General features: G+C 43.6%; 1 protein-coding gene across 1 annotated transcript; it reads left to right on the top strand.

Annotated features, from left to right (window-relative positions):
* The first annotated feature begins 1333 nt into the window (after positions 1-1333).
* Positions 1334-8361, top strand: SDE2 (SDE2 telomere maintenance homolog). The gene is made up of 7 exons (XM_036380984.2): positions 1334-1637; positions 2638-2755; positions 3399-3510; positions 4035-4204; positions 5534-5645; positions 6250-6646; positions 8072-8361. The coding sequence occupies exons 1-7, from the start codon at positions 1512-1514 to the stop codon at positions 8288-8290; spliced, it is 1254 nt and encodes a 417-aa protein (XP_036236877.1). The 5' UTR covers positions 1334-1511; the 3' UTR covers positions 8291-8361.
* The last annotated feature ends 7100 nt before the right edge of the window (positions 8362-15461 follow it).

The raw sequence follows: 15461 nt of genomic DNA on the forward strand, positions 1-15461 counted from the left end.
AGCTCCCACCTCGGCTGGGGACACACCTGAAGTGGGCAGATGACACTGTGAGCAGCAGTCCTTGCCCATGCTGCTATGAAACAAAAAGGCACTGCAGGAAACACTGTTATTTGGAGATAAAGTGACAGGTGTATGACACTGCAAGTCTCAGGGTGGTCCAACCACATCTTTGCTGGTGTTTGAAACAATTCCCACCAGAGACATCTGGGAGCAACCTGCCTTCAAATATCCTCTGTGTGGATGGTTATGTTGAAGACACGGAGGAGATCTGAAACCACCAAAGAGTACAATGCTTGCAGTGCCTGGATCACCATCATACCTCTGTACACATCCTTTCCAGAAAATCCCACCTCTACCTGTTCAGGAAAGGATGGTGTACAGAGGTATGATGGTGATGCAGGCACTGCAAGCATTGTACTCTTTGGTGGTTTCAGATCTCCATTTCTTCAACATAACCATCTACACAGAGGATATTTGAATGCAGGTTGCCTAAGCACCAAGCTTTTCTAGGGGCAGTTCCCAGCGCTGCAGCTTTTTCCTTATGTAATCCATTGTTGTACTTTTGTTACAGTTTAATAAACCTTTTTAAATTTTCAAAGTGAGCAGTTGTCTCTCACAAGGGGAAAGGGGGCAAAATGCCTCCCCTGACATGCCAGCTGTCATTCTTTGGATGCAGCCCTGGATGTGTTTGGGTTTCTGGACTGGAACTACTCCCTGCTGGCTCCTGTGCAGATTTTCCCCCAAAAGAATCCTCAATTCTTCTCTGCAGGGCAGTTCCCAATGAATTTATCTCCCAGTCTATCCTCATGTCTGGGATCACCCAGGAGTCACCTGGAGTCTGTAGCATGCACCAAAGTGACTTCAGAGTTGAAATTGTGTTGAAAAGGACCTGTCACTTCAGGCTGTCAACTTTCATTCAGTGGTCACTTAGGACAAATATTTCAGGTACAAATAGCCTGTGATTTGAGTGTGTTATGGGATCCAGACTCATCTCCTCCAGATACCGGAGTTCTGGGCCTGTTCCCATCCCTACGCAAAACCGCGTGTGGGAGTAAACAAGGCGAAGGATCCACAGGGACGCGCTGCAAATCCTCGCGTGAAATTTGCACCGTATTTGCCCGGACAATGCAGGGTTGCCCGTCTCGGCTGCATTTCCTACACTTGCGACACTGGCGGGGCTCGGCCGTGCCCCCGCGGCGCCCCCGGCCCGGCCCTGAGGGGGCGCGAGCGCTCCCTCCCCGCTCTCCCTCCGCCGCCGCCAGCGGGAGCCACGGCGCGGCTCCGCCCGTGACGGGCTCGGGAAAGGCCGCACAACCCGCCGGGCTGCAGGAATCCCGCGGATTCGAACGGCGGGGCTCCTCGGATTCGCCTTGAACCGTTCGCATAAGGAACCGCGAACTATAAAACGCGATAAAAACGGGCCGGGAGGGGCCGGGCGGGGCTGAGGGGGAGCGGCCGCGGCCCCATCGCCCCGCCCTCCTCCGCGTCACGTGACCGCTGGGGCCGCAGCGATGGCGGCGCCGGGGCCGGGCTCGCTGTGGGTGCGGGACCCGCTGGGGCCGCGGGCGCGGCTGCTGCCGCTGCCCCCCGGGGGCGGCTCCGTGCTCTGCCTCCGCCGCCACCGCGCTCGGGAGCTGGTGAGTGCCGGGGCAGCGGGGAGCGGTGTGGGGCCCTCCGGCCTCGGGAGGCGCTGCGCTTCCGGTGCCGGCGGCGCTGCGCAGGCCGCCCGCGGCCTCTCCCGCCCGCACCCGCGGAAGGGCGGTCGCGATCCGCATCTGTGCGCACCTTGCTGTCGGTGCTGTCGCTTAGCTGAGCAGCAGGGTTTGCTGTAAGAGAGTCCTGTAGCCTCTTATCAACGTGTTTTGTATATATATATGTGTGTGTGTGTGTATATGTGTGTATATATATATATATGTATATATATATATCTATATATATGTGTACATATAAATATATATGTGTATATATATGTACATATATATATACACACACATGTGTATATACATATATATATATATATATACATATATGTATATGCATATGTGTGTGTGTTTATATATAAACACAGTTGGGTTGACCCTGGCAGGACTCCAGATGCTTTCTCCTTTCTCTTCTCAGCTGGACAGGAGAGAGAAAAATGTAACAAAAGGGGTCAAAGGTCGAGATAAGGACAGGGTGATCTCTCAGCTGTCAGCATCACAGGCAAAACAGACTTGACTTGGGGAAATGAACTTCATTTGTTACCAGTCAAAATCAGGGTAGGATTATGAGAGGTGAAAGAAATCCTTCCCTCCTCCCCTCACTGTTTCTTTCTCTCCCCTTATCTCCTTCCCACTAGTGGCACTGGAGGACAGGGAATGAAGGTTATGGTCAGATCATCACAGGTTGTTTCTGAATTTTTCCCATTGTACAGTTTTTCCCCATTCACGTTTAGAGGCTGATTTAGACTGTATTCAGTCCTTTGGTAACCAGAAATTAAAACAAGCACCATTAGAGAATGTTTGTGCTTTTCAGATTGTCTCATTTTTTTTGCTCCTCTCTGGAAGGAAGAAAACACAACTGCTTAATGGTTTTCTTTGTCAGAATGTTTCATTTTTTCTGGCTCAATGATCTGACTCAATTTTGCTGTGTTTTTAGAACATCCCAGAAGAAAGCTTGTATGTGAAGTGTAATGGGCGACTGGTCAGCGATGAAGATGAGTTGCAGAGTGGAGTTGTTTATAGCCTGGAGCCGAGGCTCTGTGCTGGAAAAGGAGGTTTGTTGTTTATTCTGCTTCTTAGTGATTAGATTCTTAGGTTAAAAAACTGCTGCTGTTCCATAGTCTGTACTGATAGCAGGAGTCCTCAGATACTGGCAGACAGACCTCTTGTTGTGTGTATGACTGATACAAAGTCTCTGAGCTAAAACCCAAGTGTTTGTGCAAAGCTGAGGATTGACCAGGGAAGCTGAAGAAGTCCAGATCTTCCTCACATCCCTTTTCAGCTTATCTCTGTTGGTAGAAGTCTGTAGCATGCACCAAAGTGACTTCAGAGTTGAAATTGTGTTGAAAAGGACCTGTCACTTCAGGCTGCCAAGTTTCATTCAGTGGTCACTTAGGACAAATCTTTCAGGTACAAATAGTCTGTGATTTGAGTGTGTTATGTGACCTAGTTGACTTTATCTTCTATTATTTAAATATGTGTATATATATAAATGTCAAGATCTCAGTAGTGACTTTATCTTCTATTATTTAAAAAACATCAATATAAATGCCAAGATCTCAGTAGTGACTTTATGTTCTGTTATTTAAAAAAATATATATAAATGCCAAGATCTCAGAATTCAACCTAAGCTGGACTCCTTACATTGACAAGATGCTTCTGTGTAGCTAATTCCTGTTCACTTTTTTCCTCTGGAAGGGTTTGGGTCGATGCTGCGAGCCCTGGGTGCTCAGATTGAGAAGACCACAAACAGAGAGGCGTGTCGGGATCTCAGTGGGAGGAGACTGAGGGATGTCAATCATGAGAAAGCGTAAGGCATTTCCTCAGAGGCTGAAATTGTAAAACAACCTCATCCTGTAGCTTACAAAAGAGGTCAAATGATTGTCTGTTGTAGCAATGAAATGGTGTTTTGAGTACTAAAAAGAGCAGAAGTGAAATCTTAAGTGCAGATGGACCGGAAGCCAGCAGGGCTTTCCTGACTGTAATTCTATTATTGCAAAAACAGATGTGATTTTACTGCAGCCTGAGTCTGAGAGACTGTTCTGCACCTCTTGGTGCACAATTCACAATTCCTCGTGTGCAATTCTCACAGTTCTCTCTGAAGCTGCAGGACCACAGTCTTGGGGATGCGTGAACTGCTGTTTCTGGCTTTCAGAATAAACCCTGCTCTCCTCTCTGTAGCAGAGTCTCTGTCGGTTTCCTCCGTCATTCTGCTGGGTGTTGTTGTCATTTCCCATTGCCTCCCAGCCTAGCCGGGGTGGGAGCGTTCTGCGGTGCCGAGCGGGGAGCTGCTGGTGCCGCTGTGAGCGCTGATGTGGGCTGGTGTCGCCGCAGGATGGCGGAGTGGGTGAAGAAGCAGGCCGAGCGGGAGGCGGAGAAGGAGCAGCGGCGGCTGGAGAGGCTGCAGCGGAAGCTGGCGGAGCCGCGGCACACGTTCACCGACCCCGAGTACGAGCGGCAGTACCGAGAGATGGCCGAGCGCCAGGAGGAGTCGCTGCGCATCGGTACGGCAGCACACTGCACGCTGAGAGCCTCTCTAGCCTCACCCCAGTAGGAAAATTTTAAAAAGAATTGTTTTTTTTGGTTTTTTTTCAGTTAGATGAGATCTTAAATTTCAGAGAAATTTGTTTTAATTTTTCCTCTTTGTCTGCAGTGTCTGTTAAATTCCACTTGTGAAAAACGCCAGTCACTTGTTCTTTAAAATTTTAAAAGTTTAATAGTAATAAAATGGTTATAAAAATAGTAATAAAATTACAGTTATAATAATTTGGACAATTTGAATTAGGATAATATGAGACAATAGAAACAAAGAGTTATGGACAGTCTGGGTACCTCTTTCTGGGCAATATAAGCCTGAAAAAGGACCCATGTTAACAGAGGATTAACCCTTAAAAACAATAACCTGTTGCATATTCATACACCTCATCCAGGATGCATAAATTCCATTCACACACAGGATTCTGCCTGGTCAGTGTCAGCTTCTTCCTCTGAATCCTAACTGCATCTTCAAACCTGAGTGAGGCGGGAAGAAGTTCATTTCTCCTGATAATGGAGCAATAAATTCTCTTTCTCTGAAAGATTGAGGTGTCCTGTGGCTGCTATCTCAGTGCCAGTCCTTTCTTTAGAAAAAAAGTATCTTACATAGCATAGTTTCTATTTTAACGTTATAATCTAAAACTATATTTAACACACTACTTAAGAGAATTAATACAGCATAACTTTCTAACATAACACATATAATATTAATTTCAATATTTGCAAAAAGCCAATCATAAAATAGGCATTTTTCACACACTGAACTGTGTGACATTATACAAGTGATGCTTCACCTTGCTTAGCTAGGTCACCTAGCCAGATTCTGAGTTTAAGATTGAGATTAATTTTGAGATTAAGAGCCAGATTCTGTGAAGGTGGTGTTGCTAGTTGAGCTGTAAGAATTACCCAGTGAAACTATAAAGGGTTTGGGTTGTACATTAAAAACTAGATATTGGATCCAGCTGCAGAATACCTTGTTTCACTTCCTGGTCTTTGTAGTTACTTTGTTTATCCCTATATTGTTCTCTTGCTGTCAGCTAGATAGTGAAACTTGAGGCTGAATGAGATGAAAAACCTGATAGTTCAGTTCAGAAATCCAATTCTAATTGACTCTTAGTAAATCCATGTAGGAAAGGTTTTGCTGCTACTCAGTTTATGTTCAAGCTTTGAGTCTATATCACCAATAGTGATTCTTTCCACTAGTGTTTTAAATTGCATCTGAAGTGAAAAGACAAGTAGAATTTACAGCAGACATTAATTGTGTCCTGATGAAGTTCACTTTCAAATTTCTTTTGAAGGCTTGCAGGTTATTGCCAGCAAAGCAATGTCAGCAGAAAGTGGCAAGAGTCGGAAACGCCCGGGTGAGCCTGGGAAGAGCGAAACAAAATCTGAAAAAAGAAAATGTCCTTGGTAAGAGTTATACCTTGTTTTTATACTGCAGCCTTAAGCCTTAAAAAGGATGTAAAGTTAGATACATGCAAGTAAGCAGAGTCTAGTCTGAGATGTAGACTTGAAATAAGAAAACTGAACTGATTAAATCAAAGAACTGAAAGTAAACATTTCTGCATTCCTATAATTCTGTCACAGATGGAGCAGACAAACTTCATTTGCAAAAACAGACACTTTTTTCCCTCATCCCTTCTAAATGATTATATTCTACTACTTCCTATTATCCTTTTCTTTATAAATTAATTATAATTTACAATTAACTTAAAAAGATTGGTTTTCTCCCCTGGCATCTTTCATCTAATGTAACATGGAAGAGAAGTCAAAGATTCCAGTCATTTCTGTATTGGGAATGCTGTAATACCTGTTCTGGGCATTTGAAGCTCCTTTTCAATATTGATAGCTCTTCCATTAACTAAACTAACCTAAATAGCTGTTGGAGTAGCTCTTTATATCTCTCTGAGGATGGTTTTGGAAAGAGAAATCTGGCAATTTAAAAAAAAAATATTTTAAAAGACAAAAAGTTAAGATAGATGCATGTTAATTTGTAACATATTCCCTGTGCCAGGCCAGGGTTGGATGAGGCCACAGGCTCAGGCTGTGAGGATGACAATAAGGATGACTCCCCTTGTACACCTGACAGAAGTTGTCCATCAGGCAGCAGTGCTAATGGAAGTGTTGGAAATCCAGCTGAGTGTTCAAGCAGCTCTGTGGCTTCAGCAGAGGACAGTCCATCTACCAGTGCAAGTGAGAAACCACTGGAGCAGCCAGAAGGTCCTGGAGGAGATCTGCAAGGAGAGGTGTGCACAGGTGGGCAGGCTGAAATTCTGTCTGGAGAAAAGAACAAAATGACAGAGGCCCCAAAGGAAGACACCCAAGGAAAGAATGGAGTGACTCAAGCTCAGAAAGAAGAACAAGAAAATGTTCCTGCTAAGGCACAGGAAACAAACCAGTCCCAGAGCACAGTAAGTAGGACAAAATGAGCTGAAGAAGCAAAAAAGCTCCAGCAATGTGGCTTTTCCCACTGGATTGATGAAAGCCCAACTGATGCTGGGCAGCAAAAGGTTCCAATACTTCTGCTTTATGGGTCCTTGCATAATATTACTGTTAAAGATTTGTGGGGATAATGAATCTGGGCTTACTCTAGCAATAAAAAAAAAAGTGTAGCTCTTTTTTTCAGGCTAGGGAGTTACTGGGATTTTCTGCCTTTTTTCACCTTGGGTGTAAAGTCTGCCACTGGCACAAATGAACTCTGATGTGTGAAAGTTCATTACAGGTCAGTGGGGAAAAGACCAAGGATGTAATCTGATCAATTAGAACTTTGTCATCTACTGTACTATTAGAGCTGGCAAGTTTTAAACAGGATGTTTACCATTCTTCACTGTTTACCTTTTGCTCAGTATTTGTGAGACTTTCTATTCCTAGAACAGGAAACTCCACCAATGCTGTGGCAGATTGTTATTGCAGGTGGAAATATTTTTATAGTAGTCCTTGATGAATTTTTCTTTTTTTTTTTTTTTTTTTTTTAGAAGTAGGGTGAGAATAATGAGGTAACCAGTTGGGTTTTTGTATGCTTAGCAGGACAAAGGTTATGATTTTACTGGCAAGAATTGTTTTTGCCAAGTGCATAAGGGGAGTTCTCTCCTTCCCACTGCTGTTATTCCTTGCTCTGGGTACAGACTGTAAGAGCAGTATGTGCATTTAAATATTGAACAAAATGGGCTTAGATTTTGGTGTCCTTTATAGTGAGTTAGTAAATTCCAGCATTTGAATTATCCCATCTATTCCATGGTCTTTTGTAGACAAGGCTCTGGATTGGACTAGACTATCTGTAGGGGTCCTTTTTACCTTCAGTCAGTTTGCAAATATACCAATTTCCTTTGAAGATGAAATTTTAATCCACATTTTCTTTTAGTGGCGGGATGAGATGTGAACTTCACAACTTGTTTTATTGGGGTTAATCTTACTAAAAAGAGATGCTTCTCAATAAATTTCTTTAATTACAGCATAACTGCATTAGAAATAACTTTTATCCTCCTTCCTGCTCCTGCTGGAGGTGTATTGGTTATATTCTGCATCAGGCTAAAAAGGGGCTGTCAGCTTTGCTGTGCCTCTGGAAGCCAAGGTTAAGCTACTGAACTGCTGGGCAAGATGGCAAACTGATGTTTTTCATTCAGTTTTCTTGGGAGTATTGAACTTTCCTGGGATAATCATAGAATCTTCTGAGGTCTAAGGGACCCACAAGAGTCAAAAGTCCAGCTCCTGGGCCTGCACAGGACAGCCCCAAGAATCACACCGTGTGCCTGAAAGCATTGTCCAAATGAACTCCATTGTCTTCTTGAACTCCTGCTTTTCTTGAATGTTTTTCTCAATTGTTTTTCCCTTTTCAGGAGGTAGAACCAATAGACCTGCTGGCCTTCAACTCTGCTGCTGAACTGGAAGCCCTGGGTTTGGAGAAGCTGAAGATGGGATTGATGTCTTTGGGACTGAAATGTGGAGGCACTTTGAAGGAAAGAGCAGCAAGGCTTTTTTCAGTGAGAGGTCTGTCTAGAGACCAGATCAAGCCATCCTTATTTGCAAAGCCCCCTAAAGGGAAAACCTCTGGTTAGATTTGGGAATATTTACCTTTTTTGCATGTGTATTTGATGTCATTAAATAAAAGCTCTTGGTATCCTTTCAACTGAGTATCCCCAGCTTCTGAACTCACATCCACAAGCTTCCCAAGGAGTTTTGGAAAGGATGGGCAGGTGGGAAGGATATCATCATAGACACAGAGCTTGGGAATCTGTTCCACAGGGTACTGGAGGGAGAAGAGAAACACTGAGGCTCTGCAAATCACATCTCATGGAGGTTGTGACAGGACAAGTGGACTCTGTGTGGAAAGGAAATGGGTGTGTTTACTGACTGTTTCATTAGGAAACTGGGATGCAGGGTGCTTGGGAGGTCACCTTGGCCTGTTGAAGTTTTGCTGGTGTAAATCCAGAGGGTGGGGATGTTAGATCTGGCAGTCCCTGCCCAGGTGGCAAAGCTTTGATGTCACCAGCTCTCTGAAAGGCAGTGACAATGTGTGGGACAAAAGAGCCTCCAGCTCTTTGAGCACACTCAAGCTCCTTTTTAGTGTGAGAAGGGAATGTGGGACAAAAGTGAATTGACCATTTTAGTGGTGTGTTTTGGCAGCAACTCTACCCAAGTTATTTCCCCTCACTGCAGTTCTCTCTTGCTTCAGTTTGTACTGATGCAGCCACTTCCAAGCCTACCCTGTGTGTCACACACTTGCCTTTAGTGTTGTGGGTTCCTTATTAAACCAAATCAGTTCCCTGATGTGGCTCTAACAAATTTGTGCCAGCACAACAGAAGAAGGATTACATAAAAACACTGGTTAGGATGTTTTAAACCACCAGTAGCACCAAACACTATTGACCAACTGCATCTTCAGTAGTGCCAGAATTAAAAGAAATGCCCTACATCTATTTTAGAGGGCACCAGCTGTACCTTGAACCAGCTCCACACTTTGGCAATTTTATTTTGGAATTGTTTAGCTCCTGCTGAGTTAAAAAAGGAACAAGCATTTGCTCTAGGATCTTCCCACATAGAGGATTAGCCTAGAGCATTATTGTGTCTGCAGAGCCAGAGGGGTGCCCACTGGCAATTCAGGACTTTCACATGCTCAAAGGGCATCCTTTTGAAAACAGCTGGGTAACAACAGGACTTAGACTGATCTTTCAACAGAAGAGAAACAAGTAGGTGAAGGGCTTGAAGCTTTTTAAGAATTTGGACAAGAACAGAAAAGTCAATAGCTGGAAAAAAAAATATAAACTGAACCAGTTCCAGTGTTATATGGGCAATTTCTGTAGGAGAAGGGCATCAGAACAGAGGTGATCTTTCTAGTCCAGGGCAAGAGGATAATGCAGTTTGCAGCCTGTGTCTGTCTTTTCCTGAGTATTTATGTAACTTTAGATTTCAAAGATGTTTCTGGTTGTAAATGCACCAAAACTGTGAATATCTTCCCAGAAAAAATAGTAATTCTCCTATGGAATCACTTCCCCAAAAAGCAAGTGGTGTGACTTACAGATGTCACACTTCTGAAGTGTCATTTTAAATGCATTTATTTCAAGGACCTAAGCACTGCCTCGTGTTTCACTGGCATTTCAGAGTTACTGACTGAAAAAAAGTAATGAGTGAAAACACTGGCACAAGCCTGAGAGAGGGCTTTTCCTCACTTCACAGGGATCCATCTCTTCTCTGGAAAGAAAGATGAGTGCATCTAATACACAAAACAGCAGGGAACAGGACAGGTCATGGAGGGAAGGAACCACTGGAGGTTTAGAAATACCACCACCAGCAGACACAATAACAGCTGCCAAAAGGTTCCATTCCATTGTCCTCACCTGCACGGTGCTAACAAGTGCCTCAAAGGCCACTCAGTGATGTTGTTAGTAGTGTTCAGGAACTCATAATCACAGAATGATTATATGCAGGTGCTTTTATTGAAGAACTCTGGGTGTCAGGGGTGCACAAACCCAAACCTGACCCGACATGGTTTTGAGCCAAACATGTTTCATATTCTCTCATTATATAACTTACATATTAATTAATAAACTCACATTGTTCTATTGTATTCATCCAAGCATGGATTTCTCGTGATCCCCCTCAAACCCCTAACATAAATTCTCATGATTTTTTAAACAATAATTATATCTAATCCCATCTAACAATTACATCCTTTATCATATACTGACTACACAGGCGCAGTTTCACATGATCTAGCAAATATGCGTACTTGTGTGAAAAATGCCTATTTTATGATTGGCTTTTTGCAAATATTAAAATTAATATTATATGTGTTGTGTTAGAAAGTTATGCTGTATTAATTTTCTTAAGTAGTGTGTTAAAGTGTGTTAGAGTTTCTCATGATTCTTTAAACAATAATTACATCTAATCACATCTAACAATTATTTATCATATACTGACTACACAGGTGCAGTTTCACATGATCTAGCAAATACAAGGCCTAGCATATTCCCAGTGCCTACTAAGCCTAACTTTCTCTCTAACTCCTCGAATTTTCTATGAGTTTAAAATCTTTTACTATCAATGTGAACACGCCTTTTGCTGGAGGTGCTGGAATTGTTTCCATCGGTTTGCCGGGGCTGCAGCTTCTGCTCTGGCTGCTGTAGGTGGCACTGGGCTGACACGGAGGATGGGTCCGATCCCAGCAGCGCTGCCAAAGCCCCGTCCCTCCTCACAGGGCACCTGAGGGGGGGCTGCTGAGGAGCAGGGACATGGGTCACACCTTTGTGAAAAACGCCAATCACTTGGGTTTAAAATTTTAAAAGTTTAATAGTAGTTAAATGGTTATAAAATAGTAATACAAATAGAGTAATAAATACTTGGACAATTTGGATTAGGACAATATGAGACAATAAAAACAAAGAGTTATGGGCAGTCAGGGTACCTCTTTCTGGGCAAAATAAGCCCAAAAAAGGACCCACGTTAACAGAGGATTAACCCGTAAAGCAGCAGCCTGTTGCATATTCATACACCTCATCCATGATGCATAAATTCCATTCAAACACAGGATTCGGTCTGGTCAGTGTCAACTTCTTCCTCTGAATCCTGACTGCATCTTCAGGGCTGAACGAGGGCAGGAAGAAGTTGATTTCTCCTGATAATGGGGCAATAAATTCCCTTTCTCTGAAAGATTGAGGTGTCCTGTGGCTGCTATCTCAGTGCCAGTCCTTTCTTTAAAAAAAGTATCTTACATAGCATAGTTTCTATTTTAACATTATGTTATAACCCTGAACTATATTTAACACACTACTTAAGAAAATTAACACAGCATAACTTTCTAACATAACACATATAATATTCATTTCAATATTTGCAAAAAGCCAATCATAAAATACACATTTTTCCCCACCTTTACACCATTCTGCCTGTTCCTGAAACAGCCACAATCAATCCCTCTGATCCCCCTGCAGCTCATTCTTGTCCAACATTTTGCTTTCTGGACAATGCTGGCATTTGAAAGGTTGGTTTGTAGTGATGCCTGTTCTCGGGAAGGTGCTGTTTTTAAACCCTAAAGCTTTCTCCAAGACATCTATCCTGAAATGGTAATGCCTGCACCCCTGTTAGCACCGCCACCTCGGCTGGTTTGGGTTTTGTTATAGCAGAGCACTTAGGGTGGCTTTGCAGATTAACGTGCCTAATGACACTTGAAGGGAGGGAGGTGACAACTCTGAGCTCACCCGGCTGTAGAGGAGGGGCTGGACAGGCACCACAGCTTTCCAGCTCTGCTAAAGGCTGGGCTAAACCAGGATAGTTAGTCCAGGTTTAGAGCCAGCAGCTGTGCATGCTTGTGTGAAAGATGCCTATTTTATATTGGCTTTTTGCAAATATTGAAATGAATATTATATGTGTTGTGTTAGAAAGTTATGCTGTGTTAATTTTCTTAAGTAGTGTGTTAAATATAGTTTCGGTTATAACAAAATGTTAAAATAGAAACTATGTGTATGAGATTTTTTTTTAAGAAAGGAATGGGGTACTTGCACTGCGATAGCAGCCCCAGGACACCCGAATCTTTCAGAGAAAAGGAATTTATTGCTCCATTATCAGGAGAAATGAACTTCTTCCCACCTCACTCAGGCCGGAAGATGCAGTCAGAATTCAGAGGAAGAAGCTGACACTGACCAGACAGAATCCTGTGTTTGAATGGAATTTATGCATCTTGTATGAGGTGTATGAATATGCAACAGGCTGTTGTTTTTAATGGTTAATCCTCTGTTAATGTGTGTCCTTTTTCAGGCTGATTTTGCCCAGAAAGAGGTACCCAGACTGTTTATAACTCTTTGTTTTTATTGTCTGGTATTGTTCTAATCCAAATTGTCCAAATTATTATCACTCTAATTATATTACTATTTTTATAATCATTTTATTATCATTAGACTTTTAAAATTTTAAAGAACAAGTGATTGGTGTTTTTCACACTTGGAAATTTTCCCCTTGGCCTGAATGCAGGAGCTGCCTGGCCTGCTTCTCTAACCTGGCACAGGGAATCAGGAATTTGCACAAAACTTGCAGGGCAGAAAGGAGCAAGGAGCTCTTGAAAGACCTGTCTGTGCTCTATGGAGAGAAGAGGAGTGTTTATAAGGAGCCAGCCAGCTTGTGAAACATCTGCTGGGAGCATTACACACCTCAGTGAGAACACAAACAGGCTGCCCAGGGAGGTGAGTGAGTCACCATCCCTGTGGATACCTGTGGGCCATGGTTTAGTGGTGGGCTTGGCAGTGTTGGGTGTATGGACTCTATGATCCTGGAGGTTTTTTCCAACCTAAACAGCTCTCTGAGGTCTGGTGGTTATAGATGGCACATTATGGCCAGTGTGATGCTGTACCCAGCATCCAGCAGCTACCTGGCACCTCCCAGGGGTGACAGGGCCACTGACCCCTGGGCTGGAAGTTGGCAATCACCTGGGAAGTAATGATCATGAACTGATTGCATTCATTTTCAGCAGAACAGAAAACAGACCTTCAAAGGGAGTACAGGCATCCTAGGCTTCCAAAGAGGCAGATTTTTTTAATAGCTAAAATCAGAGGGGAAAATGTAAGCAGAAAACCCATAAATAAACTTTAGACAAGCTTTAAAACAAAATGAATAAATAGCTTGGAAAAAGACCCAAATAAACAAACAAACAAACAAAACCCCACCCTGATTCAACAACTATCAAAAATAGAATACTGAGAGCTGTGGGTGGTTTACACCACTTTCCAGTGCCCAACATCTCCAGGTAACCTGTTATCTCCTGCCAAGCTTAAAAGCTCTTTCTTGGCCATTCTGCACCTGCTGGTTTTACCACAGGAAACCAAGACACCCCAGCAGTTCTGGAGTGCCTGAGCATGTCCAGAGGCCAGAGGCAGCAGTCCTGATGAGCTCTTTATTCTGTTTTATTCTGAAATGTGCTGCTTGCTCATGCTGTTCTCCTACACCTGCTCCATGAGCGGACAGAGGGGCCCAAATCCTCTAAAAACATCAAAGCCCTGCAGGATCTCTGCCGTACTCCCTGCCACTCCCATCACCTCCCCAGCCCTGTTTGCCCTCGGTTCCCCTTTCCCAGACTCCAGCTGCTGCCAGCCAAAGCCAGAGGAGCTCCCTGATTATCACCTTGGCTGGGATGTGGATTGGGCACCCCTTGCTGCTTACACAGGCAATTAGGAGGCTGCCCTGAAAGGCAAAGTGTCAGACACCCTTGGTAGGAGTCTGTGAAGTGCAAAAGGGAAAAAACAAGAGAGAGAGAGAGGAAATAAGGCCTCACCAGCTGGGAAAAGCTGCAACTTCTCACAGATTTTGAAAGGAAATGGGAAAGCAGCTTTGATTTAAATGGAACCATGGAAAGATCACACAGAGCAATGTAGTCCAGCCAGCGGTGGCATTTAACGTGGCTTGAAACTTTTGTTCTCTCTCCTGGAATAGAGATAATGGGTAGAGATAACGGAGAGGGAAAGTGCTGCTGGCATGGCCAAGCCTCTCTCTAAAGGAAAGCTTTCCTGAGACTGACAGGACCAGCTCCAGACCCCATGTCCAGCTCCATTAACCACTGCAGGCCCTTAAGGTCACCCTGTGAGCACTGCCACGAGGGCCACCCAGAGCAGGCACTCATGATAAGCTCGTGCTTCTGGTAAGACTTAGCTGCCACACGAACACTCACACAAGATCCTAACCTGGAGTGGGACTGACAGGGCTCTTGAAGTCCTCCAGGTGAAGAGCACACACCTCCTGTTCCCTGAGCAGCACCTGGGTGCTCTGTGCTTTCAGCAGTGCAGGAGTGTGAAAAATGCCTATTTTATGATTGGCTTTTTGCAAATATTAAAATGAATATTGTATGTGTTGTGTTAGAAAGTTATGCTGTGTTAATTTTCTTAAGTAGTGTGTTAAATATAGTTTCAGGGTTATAACATAATGTTAAAATAGAAACTATGCTATGTAAGATACTTTTTTAAAAGAGAGGAATGAGGTACTGCCACTGAGATAGCAGCCACAGGACACCTCAATCTTTCAGAGAAAGAGAATTTATTGATCTCTTATCGAGTTCTTCCCACCTCGCTCAGGCCTGAAGATTCAGTCAGGATTCAGAGGAAGAAGCTGACACTGACCAGACCAGAATCCTGTGTTTGAACTGAGTTTATGCATCATGTATGAGGTGTATGAATATGCAACAGGCTGTTGCTTTTAAGGGTTAATCCTCTGTTAACGGGTGTCCTTTTTCGGGCTCCTGCTGCCCAGAAAGAGGTACCCAGACTGTCTGTAACTCTTTGTCTCTATTGTCTCGTATTGTCCCAATCCTAACTGTCCAAATATTTATTACTGTAATTATATTACTATTTTTATAACCATTTTACTACTATTAAACTTTTAAAATTTTAAAACCAAGTGATTGGCATTTTTCACAAAGGATGCCTGATGGTTTAACACTGGCTTTGCCTTAAAAAACCTTTCAATTTTTTAAAATAATTTCTGGCTATATGGGGCTCATTACTCCCCTGCACTGCCCTTCCTTTTTGTTGTATTACAGCACAGCATCAATGGCAGTGCTGAAGCACGCTGCTGCCAGGTGTGTGAGATGTTCTGCCTCTCCTCAGAGACTGTGCTGCTGCTCAGATGGAGAGGAGAACATGACAGCTTGGCAGCCTTCGTGTGCATTACAAGTTGTACCCATGCAAGAAGCACACAGAAGGTGTCACAGCAAATGCAGCCTGGATTGAGGATGACAGGCTGGGAGACAAT

This window comes from Molothrus ater, chromosome 3, assembly GCF_012460135.2.
Source record: "Molothrus ater isolate BHLD 08-10-18 breed brown headed cowbird chromosome 3, BPBGC_Mater_1.1, whole genome shotgun sequence".
Lineage (NCBI taxonomy): Eukaryota > Metazoa > Chordata > Aves > Passeriformes > Icteridae > Molothrus > Molothrus ater.

What these genes read in the sequence shown, in the direction of transcription:
- SDE2 (XM_036380984.2), top strand. Translation starts at nt 1,512, where the DNA reads ATGGCGGCGCCGGGGCCGGGCTCGCTGTGGGTGCGGGACCCGCTGGGG. An exon ending in GATGTCAATCATGAGAAAGC is followed by an intron (nt 3,511 to 4,034) that starts GTAAGGCATTTC and finishes GTGTCGCCGCAG; the next exon opens with GATGGCGGAGTGGGTGAAGA. An exon ending in GGAGGAGTCGCTGCGCATCG is followed by an intron (nt 4,205 to 5,533) that starts GTACGGCAGCAC and finishes TTTCTTTTGAAG; the next exon opens with GCTTGCAGGTTATTGCCAGC.